Below are 27,047 nucleotides of genomic sequence, written 5' to 3'. Positions count from 1 at the left end.
CTATGAAAAACATTTGCATGTGTTACCAGAACATTTGCCAATAGTCCCAGACCGTTAGAACAGTTATGTTTGCAACAGATCATATTCTAGAACATCAGATCCGTTAGGTCAAAAGGTTTGTTGCCCTTTTTTCTCTGGAACGTCAGAGCGGTTGGGTCAAAGATTTACTGTCGATTGCATTCCAGAACGCCAAAACAGTTTGTCAAAAAGGTTTGCTGTCGATTGTATTCCTGAAGATCAGAACAGTCTTGTTAAAAAGTTTGCTGTCAATTTTATTCCAGAACGTCAAAGAGGTCAGGTCAAAGGTTTGCCTTGGATTGTGTATTTCAGAACATCAAAGCCAGGTCAGGTCAAAGGTTTGCTGTCGATTACAATTTAGAACGTTAGAGCAGTCATGTCAAAGGTTGCTGTCGATTGTCTTCTAGATCGTTAGATCAGTCATGTCAAAGGTTTGCTGTCGATTGTCTTCTAGAACGTTAGAGCAGTCATGCCAAAGTTTTGTTGTCGATTGTCTTCTAGAACGTTAGAGCAGTCATGTCAAAGGTATGCTGTTGATTGTATTTTAGAACGTCAGAGCAGTCATGTCAAAGGTTTGTTGTCGATTGTCTTCTAAATCGTTAAATCAGTCATGGCAAAGGTTTGCTGTCGATTGTCTTCTAGATCGTTAGAGCAGTCATGTCAAAGGTTTGTTGTTGATTGTCTTCTAGAACGTTAGAGCAGTCATGTCAAAGGTTTGCTGTCGATTGTCTTCTAGAACGTTAAAGCAGTCATGTCAAAGGTATGCTGTCGATTGTCTTCTAGATCGTTAAATCAGTCATGTCAAAGGTATGCTGTCGATTGTCTTCTAGATCGTTAGAGCAGTCATGTCAAAGGTTTGTTGTTGATTGTCTTCTAGAACGTTAGAGCAGTCATGTCAAAGGTATGCTGTCGAATGTATTTCAGAACGTCAGAGCAGTTATGTCAAAGGTTTGCTGTCGATTGTCTTCTAGATCGTTAGAGCAGTCATGTCAAAGGTTTGCTGTCGATTGTCTTCTAGATCGTTAGATCAGTCATGTCAAAGGTTTGCTGTCGATTGTCTTCTAGATCGTTAAATCATTCATGTCAAAAGTTTGCTGTCGATTGTCTCCTAGATCATTAGACCAGTCATGTCAAAGGTTTGTTGTTGATTGTCTTCTAGAACGTTAGAGCAGTCATGTCAAAGGTATGCTGTCGAATGTATTTCAGAACGTCAGAGCAGTTATGTCAAAGGTTTGCTGTCGATTGTCTTCTAGATCGTTAGAGCAGTCATGTCAAAGGTTTGCTGTCGATTGTCTTCTAGATCGTTAGATCAGTCATGTCAAAGGTTTGCTGTCGATTGTCTTCTAGATCGTTAAATCAGTCATGTCAAAGGTTTGCTGTCGATTGTCTTCTAGATCGTTAGAGCAGTCATGGCAAAGGTTTGTTGTTGATTGTCTTCTAGAACGTTAGAGCAGTCATGTCAAAGGTATGCTGTCGATTTTATTTCAGAACAAAAGAGTAGTCATGTCAAAGGTTTCCCGTCGATTGTCTTCTATAGAACATAAGAGATGTTATCCAGAACGTCAGATCAGTCAGGTCAGAAATATTTGCTGTCAATTGTGTTTCAGAACATCAGAAGTTTTGCCATTTACTGTATTTCATAGAATTAGGGATAGTGTTCACGGAAGCCAGGGCTGTCAAGTTAACAAGTTTGCTGTCGATTGTATTCTAGAATTCTATAGCAGTCAGCTACAAAAAGGTTTACCCGTGGTTGCAATCATGTCAGAAAACGTTTTGATTTTGGATCAAAAGTTGAAGAATGTCAACCCGATCTAAAAGATGAGAAAAGTTCCTGGAGATTTAAAGTTGTTTTATCTTTAAAATAGTTCATCTGACTGATAAATTTATCATATTAGTAATACATCTAACAGGATTGAGATTTCTTTTGAAACTTTTCACTTTTTTACCCTGGTTAAGAAAGAAATAGTTCTTTGAAAGAAGCTACAATTGTTTTCCCCAGCTGTCGGATTGTTGAAAATTTTTCAAGAAGATGTGATATATTTTGAGCAAATATCACGTCATGTAAACGAAAGCATTGTGTCCGTTCAAGATTACTAGCCATTGGTCAATGAATGTAGCATGCACCTCAGACCAGCCCACTGATCAGAGCGTGGAATTTCACGAAAATGATTGTGTAAATTTTGTGCCTAATGTTTGGACTTTTCACGCGAAATCACACTTTCTAAATCCCGCAGTTTTGACGCTTTCTTTGTTTTGTTGTCCTTTAGTTGTTCGACAAATAGGAAAAGTAAATGTTTCGGCAGTCTTGAAGCACGAGTAAATGACCCAGAAGTTATTGAAATGACTGGCGAGTTTTCTATATTATCTGAACAATGAACTTATTAAAAGGTGTACACATGACGACTCGCGATCTTCTTAATTCTTTTAACACTTGAGTCGAGATGTCCAACACTGAATGTGAACCTCTCCTGGCCTTTCTTCATATTCAACTATAAATAACTCTTTTCTTCAATGGCTGGATCATTTTACGTTTGTGTATTCATACTATACACTTAAATATAATGTGACACACACGTACGTTTTATTACAATCTCTGTTGGACTAATGGATACGCTGCATAAAAGCTGGGTGTAAGGTTATAGGATGGTAGTTTGGGTGGAGTTTCATCAACATTTCAGATCGATTCGAAAGAGTATTTAATATCATATCTTTATGAGTACTTAATGATCTATACCTGGAATATACGGATGTACTCTAAAGTAATACCTGTATTTTACTTAACTTATATCTACCTGGTAACATGTGAACTATTATGTGAACCCTCTACAGGACAATGTCCAGGTGACAGGCAACGGATACCTGCAAATGAGGGATGTTGTCCTGCTAGAGCTGGGGAAGCCTGTGGAGGTGACGTGAGTGTATATTGTGATACGGAATTGGGATATACATGTCTAGATGAGAATGGAGAGGAAGGGCGAGGTGTTTGTAAAGGTAGGTGGTCTCTATCCATTGTTCAATTTCAACCACATCCTGGTCCATGATCTGACAAACTTCAGAGCCATCATACGGGCTCAAGAAAAATAACAATTATTTGAGCGTAATGAGTTTGTGAATCATACTATAAGGGTCAGGAATGACACTTAAATTCAAACTGACAGTGTTCGACCAGTTATTCTTGCCCTATTCATCATTTACAGTGGATATCTTTCTTCTTAGTCGTTATATCTGAGTTTCGATTTTTTTTTCACACGATTTGTATCTGAAGATTTCTAATTCCGGCTTTTGATGCAATAATTTGGCACTTCTTCGTCATATTACATCTTAGTTCCGGGTTATCGTGGCCGAGTTGTTGATAAATTCATAACATCGGTTCAACTCATAAGTTGACTGAGATAATAATTTGGCACCGTCTAATACATTATGGAGGACAAAAATATAATCCGAACTAATTGTACTTTGACAAATTTTTAACTAATGAATTCAGAGGAGAAAGACATTCTGCGATTAAATGGCCAGAAGCAAGGGGTTATAATAAAATAGACCCCATGACATTCGCATTCAAGAAACGGACCCAACTTGTGGTCAAATGTTTGATTCATGACTGACCCTCAGTAAAAAGTCACCAGTAGCATGCTTACCACCTTTCCTGCATTCTTGTTTATATATTTATGAGCATGTATATATAATGTAAGCTTATGTAGTGACTGCTCTTCTAACATGGTAACATAAGAAAGAAGTTCCTCTGTACACATGTCCTTCTGAAATAGTTTTTGTGGAAGGTATTTGTCTGTCGTCTGAAAGAGTACTCTAAATCTGTCTTACGGTATATAACGTAATTTTAGTTTACGAACTATTCGATTTATTTTGAACCAATTATATTTTTAGACAGGTAACAATGAATCAATGTTGAAAACAAATACCGACCTTCACTTGTTTGTTATTTTACAATCACAGTCGTTACAAATTCTTCAAATACTCTAGGTGAAGAATCTTAATTAAAATATTTTGCTGGGTGAGTAGAAATCGGCTTGAATGAGATAATCTATTAAAGAAAACCATAAAAGCATTGATGTTTGGGATATAGGTCAAATTGGCCAAAATGGTCGACTCAGAAGATTCAGTATATTATCCAAAAGCTTTCAAGAAACAATTATAAAGTTAAACAAGAGCAAATAGAATTTCTGATCAGCATCGTATCCTTGTCTATCTTCCTACATACTGTATGCTATACTGCCAGATGTGAATTTGCCTGAAGCTGGTTTGTGAATCAAAGAAAAATAAACTTCTTCTAAACTAATAAATTAACCTCACTTTTCAAACAATCTAAAAAAAAAACATCTCTGCTTCTTGGTTTTTCAGCCAGAATTTGAATTTATCAGGATACATGATCTTACCTTCACTGTCAGAGAACTGAATAGAAACAAAACTAACGGCACCTGGATACTGGCATTATTTATAAACCAGACCGGATGGTGAAATACAAACTATAGCATGTTATTTACCTTATTAACTGTTAATTAACAGTTTTACACGAAATTTGATATCTTGCATGAAGTAATGACTTTTAAATGATAGGTGTGCCGCAGAACACATGCTCTAAAACTCTTCCAGAAGTGCCCCTTTACAAACGATTAAAGCGACGTCATATTAACTGAAAGTTATCATGCCATAGTTTGCATTGACGAAAATGTCCTGAGTATCTCTGAGCAATGCGGGAGGCAATTTTACACCTTAGTATACTTGATGGATTTGCACTATTCATTGCATGCTTGAAGTCATATTCCTCAGATATAAGAATGTAACCTCTCCTTATACAAATGCCTTCTTTCAATCTTCATGAAGGAAGTATTATTTATGTTAAAAGACTGTAGAAATAAACTATAAGACTACAGGGAAATTTGGCAGATTTCTTATATCACGATGAGAAAACCTTCAACCCTCGACATATCACAAGTTTCATTCGGTAAATCAAAATTAGCCACGATTGCAATAAATGCTGAATCCAAAACCAAAGTTGGTGTCGACAAAGCTGGGCCAGCCTTATTTCTCAACAGTTATGTATAGTACTTAATGTACTAAAATTTGTCTGATTATAATACTATTAGTGTTTAAGCATAGTGGACACGATTGGTAAACTACCTAAAAGCGTCGAATTTGAAGCGATTTTGATTCTATAGTAAATAGTTGACGTACGTCCCACGTTACCAAAGAACTTTGGGCAATTTCAAGACGCATATTTTTCAAAGCTGTTCTAGTACCCTTACATAAAGGAAGTAGCTGCGGGTCTACTCTAAAAGTAAGAATTCTGAAGTCGAGTCTGTATGGAGTACTTTATCTATTCTTTTGAATAACTTATACGCTTTCGGCAATATAGACAAATTCATTATAGCCTCTCGTTTCTATTTACTTAAATTGTTAACTCAAATGCTCAGGTGTAAAAAAATATAATGCGATATAAATATATTTAAATTCAAAGTAAACTCATGGAAAGAATTGTGAATTAAATCCGTTTAAAGTTAATAAGATATGCATAAAATTTGTCAGTTATCACGTAAAAAGGTTCTTACATCTTCTTATGTAATATAATATTCTTATAAAGAGGATACTTGATGATCATGATGATTTTTTTTTCTCCTTGACTTTGGTGTAGAAATCGAGTTTCGAGTCATCCAAATAATCAAGACTTGCATATCGATAGTATTATGGGAACTTGATCTTGTTGGATTGGCAGTCGGGTTGATTTAGAAATGAAATGAAATGAGTGGAGTTGTACTCCTACTTTTCTGCACCATGTAAGCTAATGAAGACGGGGGATGATTTAGATATTGACAGTATTCAGTCAATGGCACAGTGTGATTTAAGTAATCTTATTGCATTGTATTGAACATATTCTAATTAAAAAAAGCATACTCGTTGATCCGTATGATCCTGATATTTGTTAAAATCACCAATGGATGAATAGTAGTTATGTGGGCTCTCTTGAAGGGATATCTAGTTGACAAACCCAGTCATCGTGCCTTTAAACTCTGTCCTTGATATTAATGTCACATCAGTTATATCTGCCTTGTTTACTGTTGCATCTTTCTTTAAACAAAACTGAGCAGACGGATTGACAGATCGCGCCTTTTTTCATAGCAACCGACTTAACACTCGACAGTATTTATTTATAGTGATCATCACACCTCTAATATTCACAATGAACTCTTTATTGAATCACATTTCAAAGGTATTTCAAGTTCTGAACGAATTATACTCCTCAACAAGTTGCCTTCAAGCAAACTATTGAAATTCTACCAAATTTTTCAATCAAGGTGAAGGTCAAAGCTCCTTTTCTTAAGTTATTAAGGGATATAACCACACCCGATTTATTTGAATTCAAAACATATTAATAGATAGTTTTATGTTATGAATACAATTCAATTTATATGACCTATCGATGTAATTGACCTTGCAACACAAACGCCAAACATATTTTAGTTAGTGAATGGGGCTATTTCACATGCAATCCATGATCCGACAAATTTTTTATTGATCTGCTGTTCATTTAATATTCAACCAATCAAATGATCTGTTCAATAAAACATTTCCTGAAGACCACTTGTAATAGTATTTGATTGGTTAGCAACTTCGCATGACATAATTTTTTATGCAACTCGGTTACAATTTTACAGAAAATGGTCAGATCATGGATGGCAAATGTATTAAGCCGCAGAAAAATACGAAACGAAACATCCAGATTTGCATTTCATTCGGATTGCTCTTTATTAAAGTACAGAAATGATCTTGTTCTCTTTATAATAAAAATGGAAACGTAGGTGTATTATGATCTAGTTCAATCGAACAGCCACACTTGTATGAGAATAATCATTTAATACAAAAACAGAAATCCATTTAGTCTACAAGTTTTGAAGTCTTGGAGTAATATTGGATGTTTTATCAAAGACAGAAGCCAGGAAGTTCAATATTTAGATTGTTGCCTCGTCCCGAGTTAACCCTGTATGTTTCTAAATCGAGGTACATCATAAATATTATTGATAATTTTAGAATGTTTATACTCATCCTAATATAGATATTGATAACGTCTTAGAAAATGATGAGTTAAAGGCAGATGATCTTTTGATTGAAAAGCAGATAACCAATGTATGTAATAAGAGTACTGAAGCCATACATGTACCAGAGTTGCCTTACTTGTTGGAAGAACCAACAGTGGTGTGTCTATGAATCATTTGGTGTGAGTAGGTAATACGAATAACTTTTTCCGCAAACTAAATGAGAATTCCTATTATCAAGATCTTCGGGCCGCTTTTGGTATCATCTGCAACTAGATTTTAATACCCAAAAGACAATGATTTTTTTCTAAGTTATTATATAGAAATTTATTCAACGTAGTTGAAACAATAGGCCCTATATATTGCACAAGGCAGAATTTCACAGAGTGTCATATTGTTAATTTAAACAAACTTTCAGCTTTTTGTTGTATTAATATATGGAGAAATGTGTCTATATACATTTCGTCTATTCAAATAACTATTTTTCTTACAATCAATATTACACGGAAGGAATTGTAAAGTTGAAAGGTAATTAATGTTTTCTGGTAAAAACTGCCAGCATATTTCATTGACATGTGGATTTTTCACCAACTGGCTATGTTAAAAGTCAACTTTGCTAATGAAGAACGTCTGCATTCCTTGGTTTGGCACTAAACAATTATTATACAGACTGTTAATGTAACATTGTTTTAACTATTTGGTTCTGTCACCATGCACACAGCAATATATTAACTTTAGAGTGTGTCCCGGGGCCAGTGCTTTATTTCAACATATTCTCACATGCAATAGACTGCAACATACATGTTACAGACTGTATTCTAGGATGCCAAATCACTTTTTTAGAAAGGGAAATGGCATGTCCAAAAAGATGATTTAAAACTGTCACTAAAGGTACACATAAAAAGGGGACAAATATCCAAAGTCAACACACTTTTTTTGGAAAAGTTCAAGCATCTTAAAAAGACTTACACTACCAATCTGACATTCTTAATCTCCTTTACATTACTCCTTTTTAATTTCAAAATATTATATAACATCTCTAGAGCTACATCTGTCAATGGACATCTTCGCCAGAATATGCAGATTATAGCCTTTTCTTTGTTGATGTTGTCAAATGGCAAGAAATCCATTTATGATATGACTTCACGATTCGTTAGCGATAGTAATGAGTAGCTTCTTTATCAAAATGTGCTTTCCCGAGGATCGCAGCTTCTTTCATAATTAGCAATGCATACTTCCAGACAAACATATTTGTCTCATTTTATGACATTCTTCAATTTTTCTGAAAATATATCCTGTGAATATCAGTATTAAGAAATGTAAATAGTAGGTATTTGAGAGGGGCGTGGGTTCATCACTAATTGACTGCCAGTGTATTGACAATGTGCTCACAAAACGAACAATTAAGAGACGACCACCGACGAGTCTTCTTCATCTCTATTATAACTTATTTTTTGTTCAGTTTGAAGCAAGGAAATGGGTAGCTCCATCTAGCATATGTAAACTACTTTAAAACTGTTGATGTGATCGAGAGTATTGGATATATCGTCTTGGTATTTGACTTCTTTCAGACAAGAGCAAGAGCACTGTCATTTGTAGATTCTGCTGTCACAGTGTGATATTCTATATAGGGGAAATTTTGGTTCTCTGACATAGTGTTCAAAGTAAAAATATACTTATAGGTATTTATAGTAAAGATGATAGCTCCACCCAAGTGTTGAGTCGTAAGATCAAGCTCAAAGCAGTATCAGTGTGTCTTGTCTAATGGAGAGTTGGACAATGCTGTCAAAGTCGAAAGTACTTTTATACTATTACATTATGATACGAAGTCGAATTGATCAGTGCCAAGATCTGCCTGTCAAATTTTAAGTTTTATTTAAGCAGGCGTTGTGTCAAATTAAATCTAAAAGGTTTTGATTTCTGCAATAATATTGAAAAGTTGAGGTTGAAATTGCGGTTAATGATAGTGATTAGTACGATGTGTAACGTGCCAGTAGTATAACAAAATACAAACAGATTCATTCAAACACTTTTTATTATCTTTTGATCAAAACATTCTACCGACCATAGTCCATGATTACCTTGTAACTAAATCTCTCGCCATTTTTAAACCCGTTGAAGTCTGCGATATCTCAGACTTGTTAATGTCTTCACACTCAACAGTATATCAATATATCAGTTTTCTCTACAAAATAATTGTTGAATAACCAGCAGAAGTTAGTTATGATTGAGTGTACATCTTCTTAAATCTCAGATTCAAACGGAAAGCCGTGATCTACTCAACACATCGATGCTGACGGTCAGATATCAGATAACAGGCACTATTGGCTAAACGAGGCGTTCTCTTCAGTATTCCATGGTGACACCACAATCTATAATTTGATCAAAAGGTCCTGTAACCAGAAATATCAAGGGTACTCAATACCCTCGAGTAAATGTTGACATATCGTATAAAAAATACGTCTCTCTTTTGTACCTATTATTGTTCATGTGATTTAGCGATGATTATGATTGAACACAGTTAGAGTTTACAAATCAGCCCACAAGACACTGGTGACCCTTAATGTTTACTCTTACAACTTTTAAGGCCCCATTACTAATATTTTACAGCAAAGAAGGTCATGGAAATTAAAACAAGAGCTTTCCATATTTTTAAGCTCAGCTATTTCAGACCATTAATCAAATCGAGATTTGGATTCAATCTGAAAGGAACTGGGTTTTTTTTTTGCTTTCCACGACAAGCAGATTGTAATCTTAATTTAAACAAAATTCAAGCCCTGTTGCAATAGTACTAACAAAGTTAAGATATTTTTTAGGAAGTAAAAACTGAAAGTAGAGCATTTGTTTCATGTTTTATACGTTGATATATCGAGTTAGCGTCAATAAGTAATCTCTTATTACTTTATTTATTCTTTCAATTTATTTTCTGTTTTAATTCTGCAATCTGGTTGTCAGTGAACTTTTCCGTTGACTGATCCTAGTGAACAATACTTCGTCACGTTTCATTTCACAATACCATAATTCGAGTGCAGGTGGCACAATTTAAACATCAAAGAGTTTAAAGGGATTGATTTTGAAAAAATACGTAATGATTACTACATTGGATTGTATTTCCTCAGCCGTAGACATCATCTCACGTCCACCGTCTATAGTTTGTAGAGTTCATGTTGGACAACTGAAAGTTACTTCTCTCGTTTTAAATGAAAATTACAGTAAAGTACAGGTACGAGTTGAAATGTAAAACGTTATTTAGAACATTTTTACCTGCACTATATATTGTCTCCCACGCCAATTTTAAACTACTTCATTAAGTTAAATATACACCTTACGTCACTGTATAATGTCAATATTTGTTGCATCGAGTTTGTTTAGTAAACAACTACTCGTAGTTTTCTTTCATAATGGTTTGCACTTGAAATGAGTGTACGTGTTCGTTTCATATCAATAATATTTTACGGATCTAACAATGATAATGAATTTAATTACTTAACGCCAAATGAGCAATATAATTATAATTTAGAATTGACTATAATGCTGGGTCACTTGTATCACCACCTATCTTTAAGGTTTTAACTTGGAAGACTATACCAATCGTTCTTCAGACCGAAAACCAAGTCAACCAAGAGAATCTTCATGTCATTTTCCAGTACAAATATATCTTATCTTCATTCACATACTTGGAGACAACCAGAGCCATCGAAACACTAAACAACGCCAACTCTAACCAGGTATCAATAATTTATACCTGTCAACCCAATATATATTTGGTATAACAACCAATGAACTCAATAACCAATACGAAACCCATTAATTTCAATCCATCAGAGGAAAGGACCAGGTCAATAGTAAACCAGACAAATCTGGATCCGCCTTATGCAAGTCATCAACCATCTAGCCAACCATCCAACCAATTGCTAATCAGATGAGACATCAACCGGTTACCCAATCGTCAATCTAATATTATGTTGATCAACCAAATACAACCAACAAACCACAACTACCAGCAACCAACAGAATACAAATTAAAAGGGAAATCTATAAGATACACTATTGATTCAAGTTGAAATCAGCTCTTGGACAGTTGCTTTCGATTTGTTTTCATTTCTCCACCAAAATTATCCATTATCTTTATTACAAGATGAAATCGCACCCTGCATCAGATGGTGAAGATAAGAGAGTCTTATAGAGTCCTTCGATAGCGACTCTCACCACCGTTATACGATTTTCGATTTACTTGTATAATCATTTTGTTATATGTACCTAGCCACCTATGGCCTGGTGTTGAATGTGTACAGACCTATCATTATACATTATAATAACAATACCATTGTATATTGACACGAGATTACATTACAATTAGGTTAAGCCAGCCTTGAATCCTTTTGAAATTCAGATCTTAACAATCCCTTTTCTATCCAATTTCTTTGTAATCAAGAAATCACGTCATGTCAAGATTTAAAGATAGCAACACAACCTTCTAGTCCAGTCTAGTTACGATTATTACGGGCATGTAGGCTGTAACGAACTTAATATAAACCTTAAGCTTTTTCGAGTATCAAGAAGCATTTTAACTTAATCCTCCCAAATGAACTTAATGTAGAGCAAGCGAGGACAAAAGCTATGGAATATCCGAATGGTAGATGGCTCACGAAAATGAATGTCGGTTCGTTTTTCTTAAAACATCAATTTAAAGGGAATGACTTGACACATTGCAGACCAAGTGAATAGTCTTATTTTCTGGTTGAAATATTTCTTCAGAAATCCTTTAATTTAAATATAATATCTCACAGCTCCAGCCTTTATGACATGATCCACCTCACTGGGTTTAATAATTTTATCACACCTTCTATTTTCATTCAATTGTCGAGAATTAAATGTTTTCGGGGTTTCAAATGGCGTCCTTAAATGCTAAAACCAATTCAAAAGATAATCCTTCAATTATTTTGAGAAACGTTATCTTGTTGAGATTATCTAGTGACCTACCAGTAGGATGACTCAAGTTACGTTCAAATGGTTATTGATAATGTTATATATAGTGCATTTCCTGTGAACAAAATCAATTTTAGCAGCCGAAAGCATGTTTAGCAAAATAAGTTGCATAAATCATTCTTGCATCACTATTCAAATTGTATCACCATATTCCACTTTCATATTAGCCACTATAAACAATAGCTAGTTCTGACATCAATTCAATGTTGTAACAAAACATTCCAGCTCATTTTAGATCCACTTAATGTGAGCTCTAAATTTTATGCAAGTTAATTTCTGTGTAATTGCAGGTAAATATGACCTACGAGGCGTTACTATCAAACAGAAATCATTGACCATACAATGGAAACCATTTGCACCACCAAATTATACTTTGGAATACAGTTTGATGTCTAGGATTCACAACTACAGTTCCAATCTAACTTTATGGAAGACTATCGAGGTAATATAATTGTTTTGTAATTACCTAGAACCTTTTGATTCCACACAGTATTAGCAAGGTGTTTGTTTTCTCGTCCGCTTTCAAGGAATCGAAGCAAAGAAGGTTTGAGAGTTCTACCACATCTTGAACTATTCAGCCATGATTTACTACAATGTCTATCTTTGAAAATATTAGTCAATTGCAAACCACCGATAATATATAAGCTCCTAAACTTTCGTCTCCAATTATTTCAAGGATTTGTCTTTCTGTTGGTAGTTGTTGTTGAATTAAATATTCCTTGTATTAGTGACAATGACTATAATTCAAATTACAGACTGGAGACGAAGCAGAGTACACACTGGTCGATCTGGAACCAGCAACATGGTACTTCATCAAGATTGCTGTTTGGCATATTCCCTTTAACGATTCGTACAGTAACATCACGGAAACTTTGATGATCAAAACTAAAGGTAATCGATATGTTACAAGGCCTGTTTGGGAGATCATACCATACAAGCATATTAAAGCAGTGCTTATGTCTCAATAAAGGCAGTATGAGCTGAGCTTGTCCAAGATTCCGCTCAAGTTATCTTGTTTATACTTCAATGTTACAGATGGGATAAATTTCCGTACAAGCAAGACAACTCCGTCAATCAAAATCACAAACAAATTTTGACGCGTTTTTCATAAGTCAAGGGCAATAACTCAAAAACCGTTCACCGAAAGATCGTCAAATTCGAATATGTCCAAGATCTCAATAATATAAATGATCACACCCAATTTCATTAAAATCAGATAAAAACTGTTGTCTCTATTGCGTTCACAAGCCAATTGTGGACGGACGGACCGATGGGCGGACAAGGGGCGACGATAAAATTCGACCACATTATAATGTGGGCGTATAAAAACGGACATGTGCACCAATCCAATTCACAGTCCATCTTAAAATCACTCATGTAGCTGTTAAGCTGATGCCATTATTGGGAAAAGAACTATACTTTCTTGTCAATTTGACTGGATATGTCATCTCATATAGAGAAACGTACATGTGTTCAATCAACACAATGAGCATCCCCAATATTTAATGAAATATTTTTATCGATCGCTATACTATCGGGTTTGTGTATCCTGGATCCTATCATTTGTAGATGCAGAGTATTGTGAACATGCTGGCAATGAATATGAAATTGGCCAAACATTTAATAACAATAACGAAGACAGCTGTTTATGTTTGAAAACTGGTCAGCTGGATTGCACAAGCCTATGTCCTAACTCATCAAATGAAGCTTGTGATATCAGAACTAGAGGAAATTGCTCCGAAATAGAATGTGAAACAGTAATGGGTGAGTTTTGATCCATATATTCACATAAAAACAACCATTATAGCGCCTTCAAATATCCAGGTAAGATTTGCATGGTACTAACTCAAGCCCAATTTACTTGATGTCTTATTAGGTTTATTCCTAATCGCAGTGTCTGAATTACTTAGCCTTTTAGTTAATCATTCTTTCTTTCAGCAAACTGTTCAGTAAATGGTACTATATATATCCATAATGAAATATTTGAACAAGGAGAATGTAGAGAATGTACATGTAGTAATGGTGAAGCAACGTGTATTTTACCTTCTCACTGTGAGGAGATGGAAGCAACAGAAGAATGTCCGAAACCAGTTTCACATATAATAGAAGGTCAATGTTGTCCAGAGTGGGAATGTGGTAGGTACAAACACATGTAGCTTCTTTCTCATGTATCAGACTTTCATATATCCAGTTGCTTAACTCCCAAAGGGACTGGTCGAACCAATTCCCCACCTCTAAGGGGACCTCAACCCCCACAAAAATGCAAGAGAGCATAATGTTAAAAATCACTGGCGTCCTATGTTAAATATTTTGGGTCTTTTATTCAAATACATATAGCAGCTATTACTACACTGAGCTATTGTATGTTTTCAAAGCATACTCGATAGTTCATGAATAGTAATGAATTTCATAGCAAATGAACAATTACAAGTAGATATTGAATTGTATATAGAGATCTGTGAAAGAAGAATAATGAAATGACCATCCTAGTCACTTGTAAAGTATCAAGCATACATATATTTATTTGAATTTCAGGTAGTCCACGACTCACATTTTGTGAGCATCGAGGAAGAAGGTATACTGAAGGTTATGAATGGCAAGATGAAGAGACATGTGAAACTTGTGAATGTCACCAAGGTCAAGCTACTTGTCATAATTTCTGCGAGGAACCGGAAATGCCAGAAAATTGTCCTCGACCAAGTAGGCGACCCGCCCCAAATGGTTGTTGTGAAATCTACGAGTGCCTCCAACCAGGTAGGTTTTAATGTCGTTCTAATTTGAGATCTGCTCTATTTATGCTATTCTTCCCATATCACTAACCTAATACGATATAGTGTTGAAGCTTTTTCTCATTAAAATTGCTTTATAGATGGAGTAATCCCTTTCTGGGACCGATTACTTGAGTGATCTCTCTTTTCAGTGGACATTTGTGTCTATGCTAATGGTACACATAAACGAGGATCATTTTTCACCAGTGATCATTGTGAACTTTGTGTGTGTAATAAGAATATGACAGTAGAATGTTCGCCATCTTGTCCTGAAGAACCACCACCGTTACCACTAAGACCGAGCGTCATCTGTCGTCAACCACATTATAGACTTGTCAACTGCTGTAAAACACTCTTTTGTCAACGAGGAGATAATGGTATGATTTGTTAATTGATTCATTAAATTTAAAATGTCAGTTCAGTTCCACACCACGACAGAGGAAGTGTGAGATAGCGGTTAGAAATCTAAAGCAAGAACGTTAATGATAATCATTGAAGAATACTCAAACTAGGTTCCTTTTTATGGAAAGAATGTCCATTTTCGAAAGTTTCAAATTGTAACGATCCAAAATCCATCCCTAATCGTTGGGTTATGGAGGTAGCATGAGGTTAACAAATAATATATGCTAAATTGGATATATGCAGAATAGGATGTCGGGTTGACAGGCCCCATCGCAGAGTGACATCAGACCTTCCGGAAGAGTAAGCATGTTCTGCCTCTCTGACACACGCCACAATGCTTATCAAGAACTCAAGAGCTAAAACCTAATAAAAATGTAGGTTGAAGTATGATTGTTGATCTATTTTATTATTACAGATCTAATGAGCGCTATTAGAAACGTGTACGCTACTTCTCATACACCCCAGTCAATCACCATTACCTTTGATGCCTTGAGACAGAGGACTGAGGAGGAAGAAGAGGAATTGTATCCAGATTATCAGCTTTTCTTTTCTGATGCTGAAGAGTCGAGCAATCCCACGAATTGGACACCAAAACACATCCACCTCACTCCAGTTGAGGAAGACGAATCTACTTCACCATCTCTTCTTTTTCAAAAGATGGATTCATTTCTTGTTGGAAGTAGAGCTTACATAACGATTTCAGGACTACTTCCCAATACGACTTACTATTTCAAGATTTTCCCAATTCAAAGAATTTCTGGAAACCATAATGACGCCAGTGTAACGGACACGACCACTGCATTGCCGGATAAAGAAGCTCTCCTAGCTGCCAAAACACTCGCCAAATGTAAGTTTTATGATCAATTAGTACTTTTATGGTTTAATTTACCATTTGCTCTATCATAGGCATTATTGTTTCCTGAACATTTTTTGGTAGCATATTCTCTTCGTAGCGCTATTATTTCATCTTCACTCACAAGTCAAGTCGACCCAGCTATAAATGGCCACGGATAATCCGGATAAGATCGATGCCAAGAGTTTCGGCCAATGACCTGATGGTAGCAAGGATCCGAACGAGTAAACCTAAGATGTTATCCCTGTATAATATATTGGTTGTTTCTTTCCTTCTTTCATTAGTCAAAGAAAGTAGATTGATTTACTTCCAGACTCATTCCATCATAATTGGCGATGGTATTAATGTATAAAAATATTGTCATGTTTCTTTAATACAGCTTTAACCTGTATAATAAATGGTAGGGTATTGAATGAAGAAGAATCGTATTTGGATGAATGTGAAAGAGACTGTATATGTAGAGCAGGGAAACTGGCCTGTGAAAACAATTGCCCGCAAATAAACACCATAATGATGCCTTCTTCCTCGTGTCCACAACCAAAATTAGAAAAAAAGGAAAATGAATGCTGTCCTTCGTGGAAATGCCATCCAAAACGTAAGAAGCATTATTAAACGCCAACATCAAACATGATCTACAAATATACGGATTTGAAATGGAAAACGTGGTTTCCCAACTCCAATGCTGCACTTGCGTTATTGGTGCTAGTGATACTAACTTAAATCTTGAAAGTCTGAAAGCCGTGTGAATAATTCAGTGACACTTTTTTTTTTACTTACTTCCATCAATGCCTCCATTTCAGCCTCCGGTTGTCGATATGGAACAGCTCTTCTGAAAGACGGGGAACAAGTTAGAGAAGGTTGTGACAATATATGTACTTGTGAATCAGGAAGGATGCAATGTCGCCCAGTTTGTAATATCACAAGTGAGCCTCCTAGACAAGGTTGTAGATTACAGCAGATACCAGATCATTGTTGTAAGGCTTGGATGTGTCCACCAGGTAAGCTACCCTCATTGAGAACGTGTATATAAAGCGAACAGACTAGATGCTTTTCCAGATAATCGGTTTACACAACATAATGTAACTAGCTATGTGGACTTTCCGAAAGGATTGCTGAGTTGACAAATAAAGGGATTATAATGTTACATTTTAATGTGTGTCGGGGACTCTGAGAGTATCAGTTTGCACCATTCCAATTTTCAATCAGACGTGGATGGTTCCTGTAATTCCACAAATACAAAAGTTTTTTGTGATGTCACTAATCGCAAAACTGCTTAATCACCTAAGACCCTTCCTGATTAGTCAAACTCTTAGATTTAGTGGAATTACAGACGTCTGATCGAAAATTGAAATGGTGCAAATTTATGCTATCAGTATCCCCGATACGCATAAAAGAATTTAGAAAAGGCCTGCTATGTATTACTGTGAACTCTGAAACAACTGAGTATGTGGAATGCACTCACCGGTTCTTTGTTATTTCAGATAAAAGACCTGTAAAAAGTGTCGAGGCTGTTGTTAGGACTATTTTTAACAGGAACTGTTTGGAGCCAATAAACCAGTTCAAAAATTCTTTCCGGGAAGAGTTATTGGGCCTGGTGCATTCCTCGTGTAAAAGATTAAATGAACATGAGCGAACGATATGTTTAGAGATTGATACAGTGATGCATTGTTCAACCACCAGAAGTAGACGTAGAAGAGATGTTGATGCTACCATTGTCGACTTCGGTGTCTCTGTGCCTAGAAGGTACCTTTTGAAACAATTAAAATCAAAGATACTTATAAAATTAAAGGCATAGGAGCTTTGCTTCTTTTGCATATTGTACATTCTTTATGTCTTATTTTACATCATGATGTATTACATACCACTTTTTCTTTCAAATATTATACAAACTAAATTTTAGCATCTTTGTTCCTTTCTTCCAGATCTGATGAATCTTTGGCAAGCTTGAACAACTCCCTACAGACTATTTTAGATGATTTGTCCAGTTTGTTTAACACTAGCGAGAGTGTAGTTCTGAATATAGACAGTGTAGAATTTACATCCTCTGGTCAACTAATACTGAAATCTTTACATTATGCCTGTGATGAAGGTTATTCGTTCTATCGGGATTTCTGTGGTAAGTGGAGGTGCTAGATCACCCTGTCTATACAGTCTAATACTTTCTTGCTCTGGCCTCAGACTTCATGATTTTCAAAAGCGGTTTTCTAGCCTTTTCAATGGCTACGCTCTGGTAAATGTGTTTGTATTGTCCATATTTGTTCATTTTCATTTCTATCTAAGAAACAGTCTGTTGGTGCTGACAGGGTATTTCTGGGCTCTGAAAGTTTTACCAAGTCCACAGATTAAACCATTTTCATCAACTTGTAATCTGTAATTTGTATTCTAGTGAGAACGGAAATATTAATCAGAGAACCAGCGTTTAGTTTAGAATTACAGCCACTGTCTGTTGGTGCTGACACAGCAGTTCTGGGCTGGGAAAGTTTGACCAAGATAGGGGTAACCTATGTTATAGCTCTTCAGATAGAATACAGAGAAGATAATTACACCGCCTGGAACCAAACAACCAAATTTCAACCCCATGAAACCAGCCACACATTGACAGAGCTCCAAGCAGAGAGCATTTACAGAGCCCGACTGGTAGCTCTAACAAATTTAGGTACTAGACCAATGGTGCCTACTAGAGATCTGGTCTTCAAAACGAAAGCTTATGAAGGTAATTATTAAATTTTAACTATTTTATAATACCTGTACCGGTACCTGTATTGTATACCTGAATACATGTACGTACATGGCATTAATTATCCGAATTGAAGATTGCATCATACTAGCGTCCAATTTCAAGATAACACATGTCAGTGCTTGGGACACATGTGATTTGTAACTCACTAATGAAATTGAATTTTCATATTGGATCACTAGAACGAAACATCTGACTACATTCCAGCCTCTGATATCGGCTACTGCAGAAGCCAAAAAACTGTCAAAATAGCTATCAGAAGCTGGAATCACCAACTGACCTGTAAAAGCTTTATTTTTCAATTCCCATCTTCGTTTATTTTTCAGGTGAATTTTCTCTTTACTTGGAGAATGTTCAGGTTGGCCAAACGTCAGTGACAATAAGATGGCGAAACATACCAAAAGATGAACTTGCAAATATTCAAATGATGGAAATTACATACAACGAAATCAACCGGCCCCTTACAGTGAACACTGTAACAACCAAACCGTCCTTAAATAAATATACCATACCTAGTCTAAAACAGGCTACTAATTATGTAGCTGTTATAACAATTGTATTCAATAATGGAACTCGTGTTCAGTCTGGTACAATCCACTTTATCACTGACTCGTCAGGTAAGGCTTCCTGTTAATTACAGAGCTCCAGTGTGCATGGCAAACAGTTAAAGTTTAAGGGACATTTAGTGGTCTTACCTTACCACACAAGGACTATACTTGTAGATAGTTCAGTAGTCTTCTAAATTGGCATAAATATCACAAATATCATTTCAGATAGGCCTTTCTTTCTTCAGTTTACTCACAGTGTTTCCCGCCAATATATGGGACGTAACTCCATCAAGTTTTTAAATTAAGTTGCCAGAATATTACTATCTAGTACATCACAGTTTTGAGGTGTCGATTTTTCATGAAATTATGAAGCTTGCATATGGTGCAATGTCGTAGAAAATTTGCATTTTCCCATTTAATATTGTTTTCTGTCATAGCAATATATGTTTATAATATCATTTAACTCTACGGTGGTAGATAATAGTTTATGGGAGATAACTCTTTTGTGTTAAGTTGCCAGATTATTTACTATACCATTCTCCTTTTGCTTCCAGATAAGTCATCCAATTTGACAATACCTCTAGCAGTGTCGGCTGTCATCCTTGTATGTGCTATTATTATTGTATCAATAACATGCTGTATGTGGAGAAAAGCCAGATTAAAAAATATAACGGATACAGCTTTTGAGAATAAAGTCTTTGGCGTAAGTAACTTAATGTCAGCATACATAATGATCTTTGTGATGCCAATCGGCTAAAGAACTGAAATATCCTCTGGCACATTTAGGCTACTTCAACTTTACACTCGTGCATTTCTTCGGTGGTAATTTTCACATTGACTTTGTTCGAAAGAGGTATGTATATATTATGATTTTGAGCACTCATAACTTCTATTTGCACTATTCTGGATATCATTTCGCTTTAAGTTAAATAATCTTTAAAGGTGTACAACTCTTCCTTTCAGATTCAAATCCAGAATGAAGGGAGAACATTAAGTGCCAGACCGTGACAAGTTACTAGTCAGTATTCAACGAACATTACCCCGGTGCATTTATTATCATTATCATCTATCAAGGAGTGGATGTATGGATCTAGGAAGACATTGTCTGCGTTTAAAGTAAAGAGAGTAACGAATGTAGAACACATCAAGTCATTGGGTTGAGGTTCTTTGAGTGCACGTCATATTTCCCACATTTAACAGGGGTTTCATAATATTTCATATTAGTATTAAGCTTTGACCATTCTTGGATAGCCAGGAGTATATTTTACTTGTACTATCACATCTTGTCACGTTCGCATTAATGAGACGACTAATATTTCCTTTATGTTATATATTACTTTGAGGAACTATTGATGCTCTCAGTTCTCATCAGCTTGAAGGAGTTTTTGGATTTGATCCCTATCTTATAAAGGTATACAAGTTAGTAAAGCTCATACAAAATTAGACGGAATATCCAACAATTCAACAAACTTAGTATGTTAATTCTATGGTAGCCTACCAAAAATTGCTTACGTGATTTAAAATTTGCTGTTTATATCATATAATATTTAACTTCTTATATTCGCATACTTGTAACTCATCAAATCGCATAAACTTGCAAAAATAATGTAAATTTCTTGAAGTATAATTTCGCCCAATAACATCGTATTAATGTCTTGAAGCTTTAGAGTCTTATATTGGTTATAGACTAATATCTAGAACGTTATTTGTGTTTTGGGGTTTTGTTTTCGTATTTTCGTATATGTTTTTTTATTTTTGTCATAATTTTATAATGTTAATTGACCCGTCCTTCTCTGGTTTAAGCAATTATCTGTTCCAACTGGGAAGTTGAATATGTCCATGATTGTTTCTAAACCGGAAGTGGACATTGCTTATTGGCCTATTTAGCAACAATTTGGATAAAATCACTTCCTGTTTACTGAAAGATAGCGATCTGAATTAATATCAGAATATTGATTGATAACCTTGAACATTACTGAAATTAAGGAAATCTTCTGATCGTAAAAAAGAAAGTTAAATAAAGTTGAGAAAACATCTTTTCCATTTTTGCAAACATAGTTAACCTGAATTTAATTGGAGACGAGAAATTACTATCAGAATGTGGATAGAAATTCTTATTTTTGTGTTTTCAGTACGATACAGCCTGGTCATTTATAGGTTAATTATCAGTATTTAGTGATTGTAATTATTGATTGAATTGTGCATAATAAATTTTTCTTTTTCACAATAACGAGTTTTTATTTCAAGGCTCATTTCATTCACAGCCTACAGTTGGAATATAAGAAAAACAAGACACATTTCTGACATAAGGTGCAATTAAAGATTTTGATTATGTTTAAAATACAGGAGTCCCATCCTAAACAGGCTGGGTGAATTTGTTTTTTGTTTAAAATGGTCATACTATGACGACTGCCTGACAAAATCAACTTTGTTTTAATATTCCATCCATGTCAAAACCACGCACTCTACCAATCCTAATTTTGAAAGGGAATCATATTCATGCAGACAGCGTTTATAAAATGTCTCAGCGGATTCCGTTTTACGTTCTATGACCTATATCCTATTATGACATATACTATTTTTTCAGTTTAGTACAGGTAATGCGTTTTCTTACGCAAGTCATTAACCTTGAACTTTGGAATTCTTTGACGTCAGTAATAAACTGAACACGGAACTAAAATGATAACAAACTTGAAAAAAAAAATCAAACAAAAACACCACTCGTCAAAAATTGGTTGAGGAAATAAGAAGATAATGGTTTAATATGAAGCATGGGTGGATTGATATGTAAACTCATTACGCCGAAGGTAGTTAATCCATTGTAGTCTGAAAACTGTAATGACAGTAAATTGAATTATCTTCAGGTGCACAGACCACGAGAAACTCGACATGTAACATAGTTATATATATATATTATATAGTTATGCATATATGGACCAGCCCATATGAAATGTAATGCACATTGCTGTACAGTGGCGTTTCTAAGAGAAGGAGGAGTTTGGGGGAGGGGGGACCGGAGGCAGAGATGAGGCTGGACGGCCTTAGTCCCCCTCACTTTCAAAATTTTTATCATTTTACATAGTGAAAAAAGGCCTGTGCCCCTCTTGGAAAATTTTGTGTCTCCTGCTTGGCCCCTTCACCTAATGTTTCCTTAATACGCCAATGCTGTTGCAAGATTACCTGAAAGGTAGAAATTAAATATGTCGCTATATCCTCCAGAATATAAATACAGACTTAAATCGAGATAATAACGATTGTAAAATGCACTCTTTTGACCTGTACAGATTTGTTGAATGGTTTCGATTTTCAATTAAAAATCAATTCATAAATCCAGTAAAAGATATCAAATAGTATATGAGTTCATTAGATAATATAATATGTTATAGGGTATATAGATTTACCTCAGTTGTAATAAAACTATTTACTTATCATTTGTTTCTCATACCTGTAAATAAAGGAATTAGTTCTTGTGATGAATTTTCTTTTTCAATTGAATGGTTGATACAGGATTAATGACGTCCTCAATTCTAACCTTGATGATATGAAATTATGGATATTGTGACGTCATATATTCGACAGCTTGACGCAGATTCTGTGAGAAAAGAAAAATTTTAGTTCACTATATTTGCAAGCTGGAACTTTAAAGTTTAACGTTTACTTTTCTTTTTTATTTAACACTATAACGCACCTATTATTATGTTCCTTTCATGTGCATTTCATAAATGTTTATGATGTTAAAGAGAGATTCTTTTTGAGAAAGTAACCTTTAAATTAGAGTACTATAGTAAACTACTTAGTATAAAGATATCTATAGGTATAACAAGTTAATATTTACAGGTGGTAGCTGATTAACAATCTTCAATAATTTCATCAATATACTCTTATCTCCTCCCTTTAGTGCATGATCTTTTAAAAACCAATCCAGTCAAACTAGATGCCAGATTCAGCACTTTATTTTAGTGCAATTTTAAGGAAATTCCTGCTACCATCGAACCAATAAAGTACTTATTCTTTGGTATATGTGAGGTTTAATGAAATCCAGGGGCTAGTTCTATTGCAGTATAGTAAAGTTACTATTGATCCATAATGATTATAAAGGAATATCATCCGTTCGTTTCACCAACACAAACCTGCCATTGCAGTTTAGAATGTGTTCTTTTACTTACTGGCCAGTTACGACCGATCCGATATCATATCACGATATCGAAAAATATCGGAACATGGTAAAAGGCAAATATTTAGACGACAATTGAAAGAGGAACAGTGTAAAATCGAATCGTTTCTCGTACAGAAAATACACTGTTTTTCTCTGAAAACATTTGTTAATAGTGGAACTAAGTGGAATCTAATAAACGTTACTCTATCATATTTACTACTGCCATTAGGTCGTTGAGAGTTAGATAATTGCTCATTTTGTTAAAATGACCCCCATAGATTTCACAGCTGGTTTTCTCCAGGTGAGTTTTTGACAGGTGCCATGACCTAATTGTTTGACCTACATACATGTTTGGAACTGTTCCACATTGTCTCTGTATATATATATAAATTGAAAGTAAAGGTATCAGTTAAAAAAAAACAACGTATACATTTGCGACATTTGAAAGCCTTATAAGGAACAGGTTGTGGTCATAGTCATGAAAACTCAATGCACATATCGGGTGCTCTACCCCAGACCCTTATTTTACTAGATATATACATCATCAAGAAGCTGAATCACGTAGTAGTCATTCTCATTGCAGTAAATATCTAGGCTTATACTTCCGGTTAAGTTGTAGGCCGAACAGTTTTATCACTGGATCAATTATCACGTTAGTAAATTAGGTTTTAGATTCAAGGATACTGTTTACTTTGTTTGTAATTTGAAGAAAATCAGTTCAGAAACAATGACGTCAGTGGAATACCCCCTAGTTGTTTCGCGCCATTTTATCAGACTATTTCACATTGTCATGATGAATAAAGTAGGTTTATTATCAAGTATAGGCATTAAACTATGAATTATATTGTCTGTGGTGGTATATAGGAGGGACAGGTGAGATTTCATCATTAACTTTTATCTATATTAGCCTAATACCACTTATATTGTTTATCACTTGTCTGTCAAAGGGTGGATTCGATACACCGTTCCTCCCCTTCCCGACGAATGGACCACAAATTTAGCTTCGTTTGCTAGGTGATTATTATTGTCAATGTGAAGTATGAATTGGTTGATATTATGCACTTTATTAACTGTAACAATTTGGAGCCTTCCATACTTGTGATCTGCTTGATAAAATATTACTATCCAGTGATTGATTTCTACTAAATACTTCAGGATGCTCTGTGTCATGTGGCAAATCAAATTTCTTAATAAGTAAGTGGGAAAAGATACTGAATCCCTCACAGCGTTTGACCGTTCGTTCATACCATACAGGAGAATAAATGATTGGACATGAAGACAAATTACACCAACCAGGTGATCATTTATCAACTGATAAAATACTGGACTGTTTTCTTTTTACTATTCAGGTCACAACTAATTCTCTCAAAATCAAAACAAGCCACTCTCAACAGTGGTTATGAACCCATCCCGTAGTTTCCGGACATTACAGACCTGTCTACCCCACCGATTAGATTTAATTGGGTGACAAATCCACTCCACACGGATCTGATAAGAGAGGACCCTACCCGTAAAGGGTGCTCTGGGGATTGGAGGTGCAAAAATTTAAGAAAGGGTATAAAAAAATATTGTACAGGATCTGGGGTCTTGCAGTGCAGAGACTGAAAAATGCCATCCTTTAACTAAATAGATAGACTTGCAGGAGCTGTATAAGAGTGGGCCTCTTTCAGACAATAGGTGCAGAAGTTGATACAGAAGACGTCATTGCACGATAGGAAAATAAGGTTAAGTGCATTGGCTAAAGTGATATAGGCTTGTCTGTTTTTTTTGCTCGATATCAGTGTATTCAACATAATATCTTGCTGTAGAAAACTCATATAATTATCTCCCAGTTTTTTTAATTTTTTTTTTATATATGAACAGGTTGTAGTCCAGAAGATCGGTATAAAGGATGTTGATTTACAGAGGACGATCTGTTAATATTGGGCGATACAAAAAACCTTCTATGACAAAACGTAGAAATGGAATTCCATAAAGCAATGTTCCGTTTGAGAATATGGTTTCTACCATTTAATCCCAATTAAAAGAGATCCGGCATTATCCTGTCGATGTAAAGAATCGGTGACTATGTCCTCGCTCTGTTTCTATACCACGAAAGGTCATCCACCACCATGTTGTAGCGTAAATCTAAAGTCTAATGAAAGTTAGTGTAATGAACTAATAGTTTAGTCTACCATGGATAACTACTATTATCTATATACAATATTACACCAATTCAATTTCAAATCCCTTTGATCTTGGACATCAACATTCCAAATATTTCACTGAAAATCAAAGAGAATGCAAATGGTACTGGTGTGCTTTGTTTAGTTATTACAAATCAATCTCAATCTCCAGATGCTGGTTATGCGTCTAGTGTTATAGGTAAATTATCTTTTGTGTGAACAACCCCAAGAGTTTCTGCCTTCAAAGCCAATATATATTTCGGAAAAGTCTCAGAGCTGTTCTGACTAATACCCCAGAGCTTTGCTTACTAATACACCTGAACTTTGCTTACTAATACACCTGAACTTTGCTTACTAATACACCGGGGCTGTGCTTACCAATACACCTGAGCTGTGCTTACCAATACACCTGAGCTGTGCCTAGCAATACACCTGAACTGTGCCTACCAATACATCTGAACTGTGCCTACCAATACACCTGAACTGTGCCTACTAATACACCTGGGCTGTGCCTACCAATACACCTGAGCTGTGCCTACTAATACACCTTAACTGTGCCTACTAATACACCTGAACTGTGCCTACTAATACACCTGAACAGTGCCTACTAATCCTATGATTTTGGTTATCAAGATGTACCAAAGAACGTACCTTTCAAATGTTCTTAGTGTACCAGAAATATACTTGAAATGACAGAAAAATCATGGTATTACTTCAGATTGTCTAGGGTTATTTTCTGCAACAGGTAAAGGTATCTTATACCTAAAAGACGATTCCTTTTGTTGTCGGTACTGATAAAACTATAGTTACATCATAGTTCAAAGAGTGTAGACCTCGTATTCTAGCTATCTTGAATCCAGTTAAAAGGTAAAATGTCACAACTTGTGCCAAGAGAGAGTTTGAAAACATCGCACCTGTAAATTGAAGTAGTTATCTCGTGTTTCATATTGTAATTTAACTTTCAATTACGAATGCTACCAGATTTCCAGACACTGCTAACATACCAGACATTGTTCTTGTCAAATTATCTCCCTTTGACATAATAACCTTCATAAAAATGTGCAAGATAGACATATTATAAACATAAATTAATCATACAGATAGGCAGGTATCAAACACTAATGACTAATTGTCATTTATGCATTGGGAATAATCTCTTTAATTTAACCACTACCCCTACCCACTTGTGAATAGGGCAGCTGGTTACACGTTTAGACATGGCTACAAAGTGTGGAGAAGGATTCTATGATTCTATTCTATTCTTGAACCGACGGCTTGTATTTTTACTTTTAGAGAAACTAAAAACAACGGTAAGGAGGAAATGACGAATTATGCATTAGTAAACCTTTAGATCAAGGAACG

The 27,047-nt window shown here is 35.3% G+C and overlaps 1 protein-coding gene across 1 annotated transcript; it reads left to right on the top strand.

Moving 5' to 3' along the window:
* Positions 1–487: 487 nt before the first annotated feature.
* Positions 488–20,667, top strand: LOTGIDRAFT_238038 (hypothetical protein; the record flags this gene model as incomplete). Its single annotated transcript, XM_009048771.1, has 17 exons — positions 488–590; positions 2,848–3,009; positions 12,347–12,498; positions 12,812–12,947; positions 13,626–13,820; positions 13,995–14,192; positions 14,592–14,810; positions 14,977–15,201; positions 15,642–15,905; positions 16,459–16,674; positions 16,880–17,077; positions 17,561–17,822; positions 18,002–18,195; positions 18,466–18,792; positions 19,143–19,433; positions 19,919–20,067; positions 20,328–20,667. 17 exons carry the CDS (start codon positions 488–490, stop codon positions 20,370–20,372), a joined length of 3,336 nt encoding a protein of 1,111 aa, XP_009047019.1. The 3' UTR covers positions 20,373–20,667.
* Between the last annotated feature and the right edge of the window lie 6,380 nt (positions 20,668–27,047).

The sequence above is a fragment of the Lottia gigantea genome (assembly GCF_000327385.1).
Source record: "Lottia gigantea unplaced genomic scaffold LOTGIsca_128, whole genome shotgun sequence".
Taxonomy (NCBI): domain Eukaryota; kingdom Metazoa; phylum Mollusca; class Gastropoda; family Lottiidae; genus Lottia; species Lottia gigantea.
This window is presented reverse-complemented; position numbering and strand designations above follow the sequence as displayed.